A 17,104-nucleotide genomic window follows, 5' to 3' on the forward strand; every position below is an offset into this window, starting at 1 on the left:
GGCAGGGTAATGGGTTGGCAGGGTCTGGAATTGTCACTTCTGCTGACCTGAAGGTCATTGGTTAAGTGCCTTGTCCAGTGACCCTCTCTAGAGAAAAATAACCGGATGCTTTTGTCAATCAATGTTTTAGTTTGTGAATATTAACAATTCATGAAAACCTGTTCCTGAGACGTTTTAGTTTAGTCCTTCAGAATATAAATATTGAGGTTGCAATTTACAGAATCTAGTAGTAGACCTAATAACATGGTAATAGTATGGTAAAAATGAATAGATATTCACAATGAAAGCATTGATACCACTCACTAAAACTTGTTACCACACTGTTACAGTGTTATCCCGTGTTGTGATGTAATGTGCTACCAGTATGGGTGTGAAATGTTGCTACCACTCTTTGTGTGGTCTCCATTGTACTTGTCCCAGGACCTGCAGTGTGGTGAATGAATGTACATTTCTAACAGTAGCACCGGGACACTGGTCTCATGTTTCAGTTGGGGACTTGTTGATGGCAACAACCATGTGATTTAAAGGCAAATCTCTCAGATCAATAGTTTTGTCTAAACGTGGAGGTATTATGGAGCACCTCTACTCTCTAAATAGGCCACTTCGCTAGGGAAAATACTTTCTGATTTGGAATACTTGCATCTGATTTTTCTAGTCGACTGGTCGATTGGCTGTTGGTCGACCGAGATTTATTTTGTCGGACACCTGTCTGATTCACGTCTGTCTGAGTGGATTAGTCCATTGCAGAAGCCTCTGGGATGCACACCAGTATCACCAGTAGTAAATCTACCTTTTAATTACCAGAAATTATCATCTACAATGTTCGTTTGGTTACGGTCATTTCTGTTAATGCATTAAATATATTATTATTACAGTCTCACCGTTGTCATTGTAGGAGTGGACACTTTGTTTGCAGAGCGCACAACCTAGGCTACACTTGCGAGAAAAGTTGTGGTTTATTATTTCATTCCATTTACGAGTTGTCAATTTATGAATTGTCTTTTGTTTGGCGCGTTCCTGTCAATCTTGTGTAAGGACACGCACCTGATTACGCATAGAAGTAGGCCTATAAATGTTCCCATTTGGGGATCTGATGTAACTACCAATTGGATACCATGAAATTTGGGGTAAAAAAAAAATATATATATATATACACACACTTTTTTTCTTTGCCTCAAACAAAGTAAACAAAGTCTGTTTTTACATCCATTGAGAATGACCATAGTTCCTTAACAGCCTATTTGAAAAATCTGTCCAGCTCTCTCCTTCTACATAACCACTCAGCATGAAAGGGGAAGAAAATGTCATGCTCATACAATAGGCCTACCTGATTACTTGTTATCCCTTGTGTAGAAAAATGTGTCTGTCCGGCACAGGAAACTCTTAGGGCCCAGAATATTTTATACAATGTTGCAAGTCTGCTAGCATAACCTTTGGGCCAGACCAAGTTACCAGGGGCGGCAGGTAACCTAGTGGTTAGAGCATTGGACTAGTATCCAAAAGGTTGCAAGATTGAATCCCCGAGCTGACAAGGTAAAAATCTGTCTTTCTGCCCCTGAACAAGGCAGTTAACCCACTGTTCCTAGGCTGTCATTGCAAATAAGAATTTGTTCTTTACTGACTTGCCTAGTTAAATAAAGGTTAAAAACAGGCCATGCATAACCACTGTGATTCATAGGATATTTATTTTTAGCCGAATATTTTCGACCTGAAGGCTGCAATGTTTTTATTTGTTGGCTTTATGTAGGCTATTATTACGTATTGGCAATGGCAATAGAAGTTACTTTTATATTTGTATCATTTTAATTTAGAAATAATTTTTGATTAACCACATGACATTGATTTTTAGATGTGAAGACTTTTTATTATAAATTCAATTAAACTGCTTCACAAAATTGTGAATATGAAAATTTTAACTGGCACGCAGATCAGTAGAAATGGTACCATAACTTGGCACTGCAAATTTAAACGGTTGCCGACCGCTGGTGTATAGCCTATTACCGAGAAGGGTTGGGTTGGGAACACTTTTTTTCTTTTTTTTTCTGCTTAGGCTATAATGATCTCTGACTCCCTCTGTGTCTTATTTTTTTTACGGCAGTGCTTAAAGCACCAGACAAGCCCAGTAGCCTACATATAGTTGATTTTATTGAAACATAGGGTGTGTCTATATATGGAAAAATACAAGTTTTTCCATTTCTACCCATCGATTGACGATTCAGTCAACAAAGATTATTTTTTGTCTGGGACAGCCCTAAATTTTGCGTCAACTCGAGGGCCCTTTTGTGAGACACAGGAGGCCCCTATGAATGTCCACCCCTCCCCACTCACATAATGCCACCTCCCCTCTTAACCCCACATCTCCTCCTCTCTCACCCACTCAGCAGGTTTATATCAAGTTCTCCACTACATCTGTGCCAATGGAGACCCACTTCCTTGGCAGCATGAGAAGGCCAGGCACATAGTCATAGTGACACATTGTGTTTCGACTACATAACATTGTGTTGGGTAAATACCCTTTTATTTGCTTATACAAAAAAACCTGCCCTATATCTTAGATTTGACTGCAAGCCTCCTGAAATTGAGCTATCTGGGCTGTCCTTTTCTAATTGGGTCACAGAGAAACCCCCTCACACACAGACAGAGAGAGAGAGAGCTGTGTGGAGAGGAGAGCAGCAGATCACCCATTTTATCTGACACATGACTGGACGTGCTTCTGAGCCCAACCTGCAGTGAGCAGCACTTAAGTTTTCATTGGAGAGGAGGGAGAGAAGGAGAGAGATGGAGAGATATAGAGAGATAGAGGGAGCCATGAAGAGGGGGGAGGGAGAAAAAGCTTGCAGAACAGGCGTTGGGCGCAACTGGGGATGCGTTGCCATAACAACGCTTTCGGCAGGCCGCCCACAAGCTTGTATGTCAGTGGGCATTAAGGGGAGGGAGCTAGGAGAGAGAGAGGGCGGGAGCAGAAAGAGAGGGAGTGAGGGCGGGAGCAAAGAGAGGGGGAGGGAGGGCGGGAGCAAAGAGAGGGGGGAGTGAGGGCGGGAGCAAAGAGAGGGGGAGGGAGGGCGGGAGCAGAGAGAGGGAGGGAGGGAGGGAGCAAAGAGAGGGGGAGGGAGGGCGGGAGCAAAGAAAGGGGGAGGGAGGGCGGGAGCAGAGAGAGGGGGAGGGAGGGCGGGAGCAGAGAGAGAGGGGAGGGAGCAGAGAGAGGGAGGGCGGGAGCAGAGAGAGGGAGGGGGGGAGGGAGGGCAGGAGCAGAGAGAGGGAGGGAGGGCGGGAGCAGAGAGAGGGGGAGGGAGGGCGGGACCAGAGAGAGGGGGAGGGAGGGCGGGAGCAGAGAGAGACGGGAGGGAGGGCGGGAGCACAGAGAGACAGAGAAGGGAGGGAGCACAGAGAGACAGAGAAGGGAGGGAGCACAGAGAGACAGAGAAGGGAGGGAGCACAGAGACAGAGAAGGGAGGGAGCACAGAGATACAGAAGGGAGGGAGCACAGAGAAGGGAGGGAGCACAGAGAGACAGAGAAGGGAGGGGGCACAGAGAGACAGAGAAGGGAGGGAGAACAGAGAAGGGAGGGAGCACAGACAAGGGAGGGAGCACAGAGAGACAGAAGGGAGGGAGCACAGAGAGACAGAAGGGAGGGAGCACAGAGAGACAGTGAAGGAGGGAGCACAGAGAGACAGAAGGGAGGGAGCACAGAGAGACAGAGAAGGGAGGGAGCACAGAGAGACAGAGAAGGGAGAGAGCACAGAGAGACAGAGAAGGAGGGAGCACAGAGAAACAGATAGGGAGGGAGCACAGAGAGGGAGGGAGCACAGAGAGACAGAGAAGGAGGGAGCACAGAGAGACAAGAGGGAGGGAGCACAGAGAGACAAGAGGGAGGGAGCACAGAGAGAGGGAGGGAGCACAGAGGGAGGGAGCACAGAGAGGGAGGGAGCACAGAGAGACAGATAGGGAGGGAGCACAGAGAGGGAGGGAGCACAGAGAGAGGGAGGGAGCACAGAGAGACAAGAGAGGGAGGGAAAAAAGCAGAGTGCATACTGAAGCAAGACGTGATTGGTCACACCCCCTTGTCTTTGTGTGGAGTGGAGCATGCTGGGTAAGGCCCTTGAGTGAATGCTCATTGAGTCTGAAGGCTGCAGCTAAAAGAGCTGCCTCTGAATCTGTTTGGATTAAAGTGGAGGAGTCAACGGAATCAGCCAAGGTACTGCCCATCTCATTCCTCTTTCTCTCCACCTCTCTCTCTCACCCTCTCTACCGTTTTTCCTGCTTTAGATTGTGTAGCATAGCTTTGCCGGAATGAATCACAAAAGAAGGGGGTGGGGTTAAGCAGGAGGTGCGTGGACAAAGGACACTGGCTGGCTGTGTGAATTGTTTACTACCACTGCAGCAGGCAGGCAGGCATGAGAGAGAGAGTTCCCACTCTCCTCTGTCTCTCCCAGAGGACAGCTTCCATGTTAATGGAGGGAAGAACAGCTCTGTAGAAAACCAGCTCTGCTCTAACAGATACACAATCAAGTACTGTAGTTCAATAATTGTAACAATGTATGTTAACACTATTCTGTCCTTACAGTGGTAGAATACAAGCAATCTCTCAGATAGTTCATGACTAAAATGGTTTCACTGATACTAGCTGAGCTAGTTTCTTGAAATAAAATACTGTACCAATGGCAAAGCCCAGGGTCGCTAGCATATTGCTTGTAATGCTCCACTCTATGCTGTCGGTCTTTCACTCTCTTTCTAAGCAGGCGTCTCAAGGCTTTCTCTCTTTTCTCTGGCTTGTCACGCTCCATTTGTACCCAGCTCGTCTTTCATAAAGGCATGCTCTTCCATTTAATACGTGTGGAGTTGGTGTGTGTGTGTGTTGGGGGATGGGGTTAGTAGGTTCACTCTATGGTCTCCCTCCATGGAAGGAGGGCTGCACATTTGTTGGCTGAATCTGTTCCCACTAGGTCTTTGCAGCTGTGATTTCTCGCTCTCTTCCCCTCCTAATCGCTCCCTCTCTTCCCCTCCCAATCGCTCCCTCTCTTCCCCTCCCAATCGCTCCCTCTCTTCCCCTCCCAATCGCTCCCTCTCTTCCCCTCCCAATCGCTCCCTCTCTTCCCCTCCCAATCGCTTCCTCTCTTCCCCTTCCAGTCGCTCCCTCTCTTCCCCTCCCAATCGCTCCCTCTCTTCCCCTTCCAATCGCTCCCTCGCTTCCCCTCCCAATCGCTCCCTCTCTTCCCCTCCCAATCGCTCCCTCTCTTCCCCTCCCAATCGCTCCCTCTCTTCCCCTCCCAATCGCTCCCTCTCTTCCCCTCCCAATCGCTCCCTCTCTTCCCCTCCCAATCGCTCCCTCTCTTCCCCTCCCAATCGCTCCCTCTCTTCCCCTCCCAATCGCTCCCTCTCTTCCCCTTCCAATCGCTCCCTCTCTTCCCCTCCCAATCGCTCCCTCTCTTTCACTCCTCCTGAAACAACCCCCTTTTATCTGTGCTCGCTATGAAACTGCAGCAGGGAGACAGGCAGTCAGGGAGGGAGGGAGACAGGCAGACAGACAGGCACAGAGACAGGCAGGCAGTCAGGGAGGGAGGGAGACAGGCAGACAGGCACGGAGACAGGGAGGGAGGGAGACAGGCTGCAGGCAGGCACAGAGACAGGCAGTCCGGGAGGGAGGGAGACAGGCAGACAGACAGGCACGGAGACAGGCAGTCAGGGAGGGAGGGAGACAGGCTGCAGGAAGGCACGGAGACAGGCAGTCAGGGAGGGAGGGAGACAGGCTGTAGGCAGGCAGCAGGGGAGATGTGACAGCCCCTAGTTGATTTCTTCAGCCATCCTCTCTCTCTCTCTCTCTCTTTCTCTCTGTATTTCTCAATGTGTATTTCTCTCTCTCTCAATACATATGGGTATATGGGAATGAGGTCAATTCCTCCACTCCCCATCAGAGGCTCAGCAAGATCAACTCAGAATATCACATTGTCACATGCTTCGTAAACACAGGTGCAGACTAAAAGTGAAACGCTTTCTTACGAATCCTTTTCCAACAATGCAGAGTTAAGATAAAGATAAGAAATAAAATGCCAAATTTAAGTAATGACATGAGAAATAAATACACAGTGAATAACAATAACAAGTAAAAGTAACATGGCTATATACAGGAAGTACCAGGTAGTAACATGGCTATATACAGGAAGTACCAGGTAGTAACATGGCTATATACAGGAAGTACCAGGTAGTAACATGGCTATATACAGGAAGTACCAGGTAGTAACATGGCTATATACAGGAAGTACCAGGTAGTAACATGGCTATATACAGGAAGTACCAGGTAGTAACATGGCTATATACAGGAAGTACCAGGTAGTAACATGGCTATATACAGGAAGTACCAGGTAGTAACATGGCTACATACAGGAAGTACCAGGTAGTAACATGGCTACATACAGGAAGTACCAGGTAGTAACATGGCTATATACAGGAAGTACCAGGTAATAACATGGCTATATACAGGAAGTACCAGGTAGTAACATGGCTATATACAGGAAGTACCAGGTAGTAACATGGCTATATACAGGAAGTACCAGGTAGTAACATGGCTATATACAGGAAGTACCAGGTAATAACATGGCTATATACAGGAAGTACCAGGTAGTAACATGGCTATATACAGGAAGTACCAGGTAATAACATGGATATATACAGGAAGTACCAGGTAATAACATGGCTATAAACATGAAGTACCAGGTAGTAACATGGCTATATACAGGAAGTTCCAGGTAGTAACATGGCTACATACAGGAAGTACCAGGTAGTAACATGGCTATATACAGGCAGTACCAGGTAGTAACATGGCTATATACAGGAAGTTCCAGGTAGTAACATGGCTACATACAGGAAGTTCCAGGTAGTAACATGGCTATATACAGGCAGTACCAGGTAGTAACATGGCTATATACAGGAAGTACCAGGTAGTAACATGGCTATATACAGGAAGTACCAGGTAGTAACATGGCTATATACAGGAAGTACCAGGTAGTAACATGGCTATATACAGGTTTATATCCATTTCACTGGTTTACATTCCCAATATCCGTCTCAACAGGATATTCAAGCAAGATCTGGATTGTACACCTTTTTATGACTTAACAGTAATGTTTGCCTTGGTATTTATTGTCATGAGTTAGGATATGTTACACCCAAAGTGAAATTAGGATTGCCATCCTCCATGCATACCACCTGAGATTAGATCTGGGTCCCAAATGGTACCCTGTTTTCTAAATGGTGTAGGGTGTCATTTGGGACACATCAGTGCTTGCATTAGCCCTGTTCTACCCTGTTATGATGCCGTGGTGTGAGTTGCTCTCCTGCAGAAGAACAAGCTGTGTTTTGCATAATCTCTCAATAGATAGTGGACGGGGACTTTTATGCAGGTTAATTTAAATACATTTTACCTCATTTCTACCAGCGTGTTACATATGCAACCAGAGGGGAAAAAAACCCTAGACCACAGACGTGTACAAAGCTCTCCCTCGCCCTCCATTTGGCAAATCTGACCATAACTCTATCCTCCTGATTCCTGCTTACAAGCAAAATCGAAAGCAGGAAGTACCATTGACTCGCTCAATACGGAAGTGTTCAGATGACGTAGATGCTAAGCTACAGGACTGTTTTGCTAGCACAGACTGGAATATGTTCCAGGATTTATCGGATGGCATTGAGTATTCCACCTCAGTCACCGGCTTGATCAATAAGTGCATCGATGAAGTCGTCCCCACAGTGACCGTACGTACATACCCCAACCAGAAGCAAGGAGCGGGACTCTGACCCGGATGCTTATAAGAAATCCCGCTATGCCCTCCGACAAACCATCAAACAGGCGAAGCGTCAATACAGGATTAAGATTGAATCCTACTACACCGGCTCTGACACTCGTCAGATATGGCAGGGCTAATACGGACTACAAAGAGAAGCACAGCTGCGAGCTGCCCAGTGACACGAGCCTACCAGACGAGCTAAATGACTTCTATGTGCGCTTCGAGGCAAGCAACACAGAAGCATGCATGAGAGCACCAATTGTTCCAGACGACTGTGTGATCACGCTCTCCGTAGCAAATGTGAGTAAGACCTTTAAACAGGTCAACATTCACAAGGCCGCAGGGCCAGATGGATTACCAGGACGTGTACTCCGAGCATGCGCTGACCAACTGGCAAGTGTCTTCACTGACATTTTCAACCTGTCCCTGACTGAGTCTGTAATACCTAAATGTTTCAAGCAGACCATCATAGTCCCTGTACCCAAGAACACCAAGGTAACCTGCCTAAATGACTACCGAACCGTAGCACTCACGTCTGTAGCCATGAAGTGCTTTGAAAGGCTGGTAATGGCTCACATCAACACCATAATCCCAGAAACCCTAGACCCACTCCAATTTGCATAACACACCAACAGATCCACAGATGATGCAATCCACACTGCCCTTTACCACCTGGACAAAAGGAACACCAATGTGAGAATGCTATTCATTGACTACAGCTCAGCGTTCAACACCATAGTGCTGTCAAAGCTCATCACTAAGCTAAGGACCCTGGGACTAAACACCTCCCTCTGCAACACTTCTGCCATGCTGACCCTCAACATGGGGGACCCTCAGGGGTACGTGCTCAGTCCCCTCCTGTACTCCCTGTTCACCCTTGACTGCATGACCAAGCACGACTCCAACACCATCATTAAGTTTGTCGATGACACTGGTAGGCCTGATCACCAACAACAATGAGACAGCTTATAGGGAGGAGGACAGGGACCTGGCAGTGATCAAGACAAAGGAGACGATCATGGACTACAGGAAAGGAGGGCCGAGCACGCCTCCATTCTCATCAATGGGGCTGTAGTGGAGTAGGTTGAGAGCTTCATGTTCCTTGGTGACATAACCAACAAACTATCATGGTCCAAGCACACCAAGACAGCCGTGAAGAGGGCACGACAATGCCTATTCCCCCTCAGGAAACTGAAACAATTTGGCATGGGTCAAAAATGTCTACAGCTGCACTTTCGAGAGCATCCTGACTCGTCGCTTCATCGCCTGGTATGGCAACAGCTCGGCCTCCGACCGCAAGGCGCTACAGAGGGACCTCTGTGCCAGGCGGTGTCAGAGGAAGGCCCTAAATATTGCCAAAGACCCCAGCCACCCTAGTCATAGACTGTTCTCTCTGGTACTGCATGGCAAGCGGTACCGGAGCACCAAGTCTAGGTCCAAAAGGCCTAGACTTCTTAACAGCTTCTACCCCCAAGCCATAAGACTCCTGAACATCTAATCAAATGGCTACCCAGACTATTTGCATTGACCACCCGATTTTTACGCTGCTGTTACTCTCTGTTTATTATCTATGCATAGTCATTTTACCTCTACCTACATATACATATTACATCAATTACCTCTGTATATAGCCTCATTACTTTTATTTAAAAAATGTATATTTTTTACCTTTTATTTAGTAAATTTTAGTTATTTTTCTTAACTGCATTGTTGGTTAGGGCCTGTAGGGAAGCATTTCATTGTAAGGTCTACACTTGTTGTATTCGGCGCATTTGACAAACAACATTTGATTTGGTACAGATCAGGCCAGCGTCTTGGACTCACTGTGTATAGCATCGTCACACACTTCTCAGGTTAATTGTCTAGCCTAGCTCCCTCTTCTTAGACTGGGGATTTGTTCCAAATGTCACCCTATTCCCTATATAGGTTACCATAAAGGGGTTACTATATAGGGAATTAGGGTGTCATTTCGGACGCTGCCTGGATACTAGTGGATTTCCACTCAAATTGTTGTCCTTACTTTGCCTTCTTAGTATTGTCCAGCAGGGCCTTCCCTTCTCTCTGCTGGCTCCCCACAGGCAGGGCCTTCCCTTCTTTGTGCTGGCCCAACACAACTCTGCTGGCCTTCCCTTCTGTCTGCTGGCTCCCCACAGGCAGGGCCTTCCCTTCTCTCTGCTGGCCCCCCACAGGCAGGGCCTTCCCTTCTCTCTGCTGGCCCAACACAACTCTGCTGGCCTTCCCTTCTCTCTGCTGGCCCAACACAACTCTGCTGGCTCCCCTTCTCTCTGCTGGCCCAACACAACTCTGCTAGCCCCCACAGGCAGGGCCTTCCCTTCTCTCTGCTGGCCCCCACAGGCAGGGCCTTCCCTTCTCTCTGCTGGCCCCCACAGGCAGGGCCTCCCCTTCTCTCTGCTGGCCCAACACAACTCTGCTGGCCTTCCCTTCTCTCTGCTGGCCCAACACAACTCTGCTGGCTCCCCACAGGCAGGGCCTTCCCTTCTCTCTGCTGGCCCCCCACAGGCAGGGCCTTCCCTTCTCTCTGCTGGCCCCCCACAGGCAGGGCCTTCCCTTCTCTCTGCTGGCCCCCCACAGGCAGTGTCAAGGAAAGGAGTGATGGGAGGGAGCCAGGACCTACTACTGCTCACTTATTACCCTCCTGACCTTTCTGAACCAGCCTCCCCCTCACCCCAGAACCAGACAAAGCCAGCAGCCTCACCCTCACCCAATCTCACCCCAAAACTAGACAAAACCAGCAGCCTCCCCCAATATTCCCCATTAGTGATGGGGGTGGATTGATACACAATATTACTTTTTATGATTTTATATTAATACTGACTTCAAGTATCGGTTCTTTAAAAAACGTAATGTTAGGTAGTGCTAGTCAGCTGTACCTGCGCCAAAACTCCGGTATTTCTAATTTTATGGCTTGTTCTCCATCTTCTCTCTAAATGGGGAGCCGACATGTTTTCAGGACTTGTATTTCTTTATTTTTATTTTGGTTTCTCATTTTGTCATGGGTCTCTTTTGTCCCTCTGCAGCGACATAGTCCAATGGTAAAAAAGTAAGCAATAAATGTCAATATTGAATGTCACGGTGAGGTCCCTGGTAATTCCCGGCTTTATAATCCCTATATAGCGTAATAGCTTTGACCAGGGCACATTTGAAACTTGACCATTTTTCTTTTCTTTTTCTATTGGAGCTTTTCTATCGACATTTTCAGTGAACTCAATGTTTTGTGATATTTACATGGAACTGTTTGTTTGACCTTTGATCTGGTACTGTAGTTTGACCACCCCTCTGAGCCTAGTTCCTCTCTAGGTTCCATCCTTCTAGGGAATCCTTGTCACTGAGCTTCTACCTCTGCTTGCTCTCTGGGGTCAAGGCTGGGTAACTGGAAAGCACTTTGACAACTGCTGATATAAAAATGTGATTGATTGATTGTGTGACCTCTGTGCTTCCTTCCCTCCTCTCTCAGGTGATGTGTCTCCCATCAGTATGTCTCCCATCAGCCAGTCACAGTTCATCCCTCTGGGGGAGGTGCTGTGCCTGGCCATTTCGGCCATGAACTCAGCCCGCAAGCCTGTCACCCAGGAAGCCCTGACAGAACACCTGGCAACATGTTTCCCAGGTAACAACAATACAACGTCAGTGTCTATATGTTACAGCGAACACCAGAAATCTTTATTCTGCTAAGTTCTCAACCACCCCAGGTAGCACACATAAAGGCAATGCTGCACCGCCGTAAACCTAACCCCTGCAGCTGTGTGTGTCATTAAAGCCAGGAGCGTTTCCTGACCACTGGAAAAACTCTGGGTCATTTAGTGCTCTGTCTGAATTCATTTCCTCACATTTTACTGTCACCAGATGGAGCCGGCTAAATGGAGCAGCTCTTCCTCAGCCAGAGACATCTTTATGTAACATGAGAGGAGTTATATTGCCAGCATATACAAATTAAAACAAATCTCACACAACCGTGGATATTAAATCATGGGTGTAGGGGCTGATGAGAAGTTGAGAGGCTGTGTGACGAGGGATACATCGTTCTACAGCTGACAGTACACGTGGAAACTTAATCAGGAGTTTGGCCTGTTTTTACCTCACCATTGTAAAATGCTAACGATTATTATAATCATGGAAAACTAGCTCGGAGAAGAGCTTAGTGAGATGAAGTTCACAACAATCAGTGTTGTATTGTGAAGTGTCATTTTTATAACGTGTTAGCATATAGTTTTCCATTACACTTGCGATAATACTGCAATTTCTCATGAAATAGCTAGTAAAGCAGTTAAATAGTTGATAACTATTGGCACCTAAATAAAATGGAATATAGTCCGGATATAGTCCGGTATAAGGCCGGTAAATCTGGTTATTTCAGCTCAAAAATACTTTAAAAGATGTTTTCTGTTCTCATTCAAACTAGGCTAAATCACGCTGTAGTAGCATGTACAGTCCTATAGCAAATATTGATCTGCTTTTTCCCTTAGTTAGCCTGTCTATTACACAGACACAAGTGCAGGGGGTCAAATGAATGCGCTCCATGCAAGCAAGGGTATTCACTCCTCAATCTGTGTCCCAAATGACACCCTATTCACTACAGTATATAGTGCACTACTTTACACCATGGTTCATGGGGCCCATATGGTTCATGGGGCCCATGGGGTTCATAGAGTCCACAGGGTTCATAGGGCCCATAGGGTTCACAGGGTTCATAGAGCCCTCAGGGTTCATAGAGCCCACAGGGTTCATAGAGCCCACGGGGTTCATAGGGCCCACATGGTTCATAGGGCCCATGGGGTTCATAGGACCCACAGTGTTCATAGGGCCCACGGGGTTCATAGGGCCCATGGGGTTCATAGTAGTGTGTGCTGGGGGCCTCCCGAGTGGTGCAGCGGTCTAAGGCTCTGCACCGCAGTGCTAGATGCTTCACTACAGATCTGGGTTCGATCCCAGGCTGTGTCGCAGCCGGCCGCGACCGGGAGACCCATAAGGTGGCGCACAATTGGCCCAGCGTCGTCCGAGTTTGGCCGGCTGGGATGTCCTTGTCCCATCGCACTCTAGCGACTCCTTGTGGGGGGCCGGGCGCATGCAAGCTGACTGTGGTCGCCAGTTGTACAGTGTTTCCTCCGACACATTGGTGCGGCTGGCTTCCGGGTTAAGTGAGCAGTGTGTCAAGAAGCAGTGTGGCTTGGCAGGGTCGTGTTTCGGAGGACTCTTGTCTCTCAACTTTCGCCTCTCCCGAGTTCGTACAGGAGTTGCAGCGATGGGACAAGACTGTAACTACCAATTGGATATCATGAAGTTGGGAGTAAAAATACAAATAGTGTGTACTAAATAGGAAATAGGGTTCAATTTGCGACGTACCCTCAGTCTGCTCCAGAAGCTATTATGGAAAGGTCATTGGGGAAGGTTGTTACAGATGCGGACGAGCCTACTTGGGACAGAACTGTGACTGTTTAATGCCGGGCCTGGTTCAACCGGGCCCACCTCTCTATGTATCACTGGAAACTAAAGCATGTGATGCACGCTGAGGTAATTGAATTGCCTGCACTTAATTGCTGCACATGACTGCATCTCTGGGCAGATATGAAGTGCAAACAGTGGATGTGTAGGACTGAAGCTTTAAGCGGGAGGCTCCCCTAGTCTCTTGGTATGCTGTTTTGTATACACTGATGGACCTAAACATGATCCATGCCAGCTTGACACTGGAACAACAAAGGTCATGCAGACATTTTTAGTGGGGCAACACCTTGACCCTTCACAGCTGCCCATTCAGCAGATCTTCCACCAATGGCGTGATGGCATATTGTGTTTATTTATTCTATATATTACATTCTGCAACGTTCAGAATATTGGATCTCGTGCTGAATAAGCCTCTAGCCCATCTGCCTCCTCCTTGACCATCCAATCATGCCCCTCTCCCCTCCCTTCCCTAGTCCCCACCTCTGTGCTGAGTAAGTACCTAGTGCTCCAGCACCCTGCCCCCCCCCCCGACAGTCTCTCTCTCTCTCTCTCTCTCTCTCTCTCTCTCTCTCTCTCTCTCTCTCTCTCTCTCTCTCCCCTCTCTCTCCCCCCCTCTTTCTCTCTTCTCTCCCCCTGGAAGGTCAGAGCCAGTGCTGGAAGGATTAAAATGAGGAGGAGCTAATCTAGTTAGCTGTTAACTCAGTCTCAGTCCTCCCTCTGTCTGTCTCTCTCTCTGTCTTTTCTCTCTTGCACGGTTTTTATTTTATTTAGCCATTATGGCCCCTCCCTCCAACCCGCTTTATGGCCCCTCCCCCCAACCCGCTTTATGGCCCATCCCTCCAACCCGCTTTATGGCCCATCCCTCCAACCCTCTTTATGGCCCATCCCTCCAACCCACTTTACGGCCCATCCCTCCAACCCTCTTTATGGCCCATCCCTCCAACCCTCTTTATGGCCCATCCCTCCAACCCTCTTTATGGCCCATCCCTCCAACCCACTTTATGGCCCATCCCTCCAACCCTCTTTATGGCCCATCCCTCCAACCCGCTTTATGGCCCATCCCTCCAACCCTCTTTATGGCCTGTCCCTCCAACCCTCTTTATGGCCCATCCCTCCAACCCGCTTTATGGCCCATCCCTCCAACTCTCTTTATGGCCCATCCCTCCAACCCTCTTTATGGCCTATCCCTCCAACCCTCTTTATGGCCTATCCCTCCAACCCTCTTTATGGCCCATCCCTCCAACTCTCTTTATGGCCCATCCCTCCAACCCGCTTTATGGCCCATCCCTCCAACCCTCTTTATGGCCCATCCCTCCAACCCTCTTTATGGCCTATCCCTCCAACCCTCTTTATGGCCTATCCCTCCAACCCTCTTTATGGCCTATCCCTCCAACCCTCTTTATGGCCTATCCCTCCAACCCTCTTTATGGCCCATCCCTCCAACCCTCTTTATGGCCCATCCCTCCAACTCTCTTTATGGCCCATCCCTCCAACCCTGAATGGCACATCCCTCCAACCCTCTTTATGGCCCATCCCTCCAACCCTCTTTATGGCCCATCCCTCCAACCCTCTTTATGGCCTATCCCTCCTACCCACTTTATGATTCAGTTTGGACCCTCAGCTCAGGTGTGTGCATGACTGTGTGTTGGCATCCTAGACACAGAGGTGCAAAGGTTTATGTAGGGGAGTTTAAGTACCGCTTCATAATGGCAAATGTCATGTTTTGTCAATGTCAAGCAGATATGGGTGGTGTCCTAAACAGCACCTTATTCACTTCACAGTGTACTATTTTGAAATAGGGAAAAGAGTTGCCTTTTGAGATGCACCCTTATTCCTCCGTTACTACCCCTTCATTCAGACACTTGAGTCACAAGAGCAGGGCTTCCCTCCTATCTTCAGAGGAATAAGAGGAAGTTGCGTCACTTTGGTCTGCAACTAAACCCGTATGATGTAATGGCAGGCAACCTCAACCCCTAAGGCTGATCTGTCATACAGACATATGTGTAGGCGGGTAATGGTCTGTCTGCCTGCTTGCCAGTTTATCAATTTACACACTACAATAACCTGTCCCCTCAGCTTACACACCATCATAACATGTCCCCTCAACTTACACACCACCATAACCTGTCCCCTCAACTTACACACCACAATAACCTGTCCCCTCAACTTGCACACCATCATAACCTGTCCCCTCAACTTACACACCACCATAACCTGTCCCCTCAACTTACACACCATCATAACCGGTCCCCTCAACTTACACACCAACATATCCTGTCCCCTCAACTTACACACCAACATATCCTGTCCCTTCAACTTACACATAATAACCTGTCCCCTCAACTTACACACCACCATAACCTGTTCCCTCAACTTGCACACCATCATAACCTGTCCCCTCAACTTACACACCATCATAACCTGTCCCCTCAATTTACACACCATCATAACCTGTCCCCTCAATTTACACACCTACATAACCTGTCCCCTCAACTTACACACCACAATAACCTGTCCCCTCAACTTACACACCACCATAACCGGTCCCCTCAACTTACACATAATAGCCTGTCCCCTCAACTTACACACCACCATAACCTGTCCCCTCAACTTACACACCATCATAACCTGTCCTCTCAACTTACACCACAATAGCCTGTCCCCTCAACTTGCACACCATCATAACCGGTCCCCTCAACTTACACACCACCATAACCGGTCCCCTCAACTTACACATAATAGCCTGTCCCCTCAACTTACACACCATCATAACCTGTCCCCTCAATTTACACACCTACATAACCTGTCCCCTCAACTTACACACCACAATAACCTGTCCCCTCAACTTACACATAATAGCCTGTCCCCTCAACTTACACACCACCATAACCTGTCCCCTCAACTTGCACACCATCATAACCTGTCCCCTCAACTTACACATCATCATAACCGGTCCCCTCAACTTACACACCATCATAACCTGGCCCTCAACTTACACACCATCATAACCTGTCCCCTCAACTTACACATAATAACCTGTCCCCTCAATTTACACACCGCAATAACCTGTTCCCTCAACTTACACACCATCATAACTTGTCCCCGCAACTTACACACCACCATAACCTGTCCCCTCAACTTACACATTACCATAACCTGTCCCCGCAACTTACACACCATCATAACCTGTCCCCTCAACTTACACACCACCATAACCTGTCCCCTCAACTTACACATTACCATAACCTGTCCCCGCAACTTACACACCATCATAACATGTCCCCTCAACTTACACACCACCATAACCTGTCCCCGCAACTTACACACCACCATAACCTGTCCCCTCAACTTACACACCACCATAACCTGTCCCCTCAACTTACACACCACAATAGGTTGTTCCCTCAATTTACACTGTTTTCCTTTAGTCCCATTACTCAGTTCTTAAGCTGAATCCAGGAATGTATTGTCCTATTTTAGACTCTTAACATTGCTTTAATTAGCAGGGAGCATATTTAGTCCGTTCATTTTAGGGATGTATGACTGTTTAAATAATCCCTTTCTATGGTTCCATGACAGTAGACCTGTATTGTACTTGTATTAGTACTGTGCAGCTGTCTTCATCGACCTGGCCAAGGCTTTCAACTCTGTCAATCACCGTATTCTTATCGGCAGACTCAATCGCCTTGGTTTCTCAAATGACTGCCGCGCCTGGTTCACCAACTACTTCGCAGACAAAGTTCAGTGTGTCAAATCGGAGGGCCTGTTGTTCGGACCTCTGGCAGTCTCTATTGGGGTGCCACAGGGTTCAATTCTCGGGCTGACTCTTTTCTCTGTATATATCAATGATGTCACTCTTGCTG

At 47.8% G+C, this 17,104-nt stretch overlaps 1 protein-coding gene across 1 annotated transcript in view; it reads left to right on the plus strand.

Annotated features, from left to right (window-relative positions):
• The window catches only part of LOC112255995 (storkhead-box protein 2), a 62,646-nt gene that overhangs the window by 34,096 nt on the left and 11,446 nt on the right, over window positions 1-17,104 (plus strand). Inside the window, exon 3 of the mRNA XM_042325897.1 lies at window positions 11,257-11,409. Within this exon, the coding sequence (XP_042181831.1) occupies window positions 11,257-11,409 (153 nt within the window). The remainder of the gene's footprint in view (window positions 1-11,256; window positions 11,410-17,104) is intronic.

This window comes from Oncorhynchus tshawytscha, linkage group LG08 (assembly GCF_018296145.1).
Source record: "Oncorhynchus tshawytscha isolate Ot180627B linkage group LG08, Otsh_v2.0, whole genome shotgun sequence".
Lineage (NCBI taxonomy): Eukaryota > Metazoa > Chordata > Actinopteri > Salmoniformes > Salmonidae > Oncorhynchus > Oncorhynchus tshawytscha.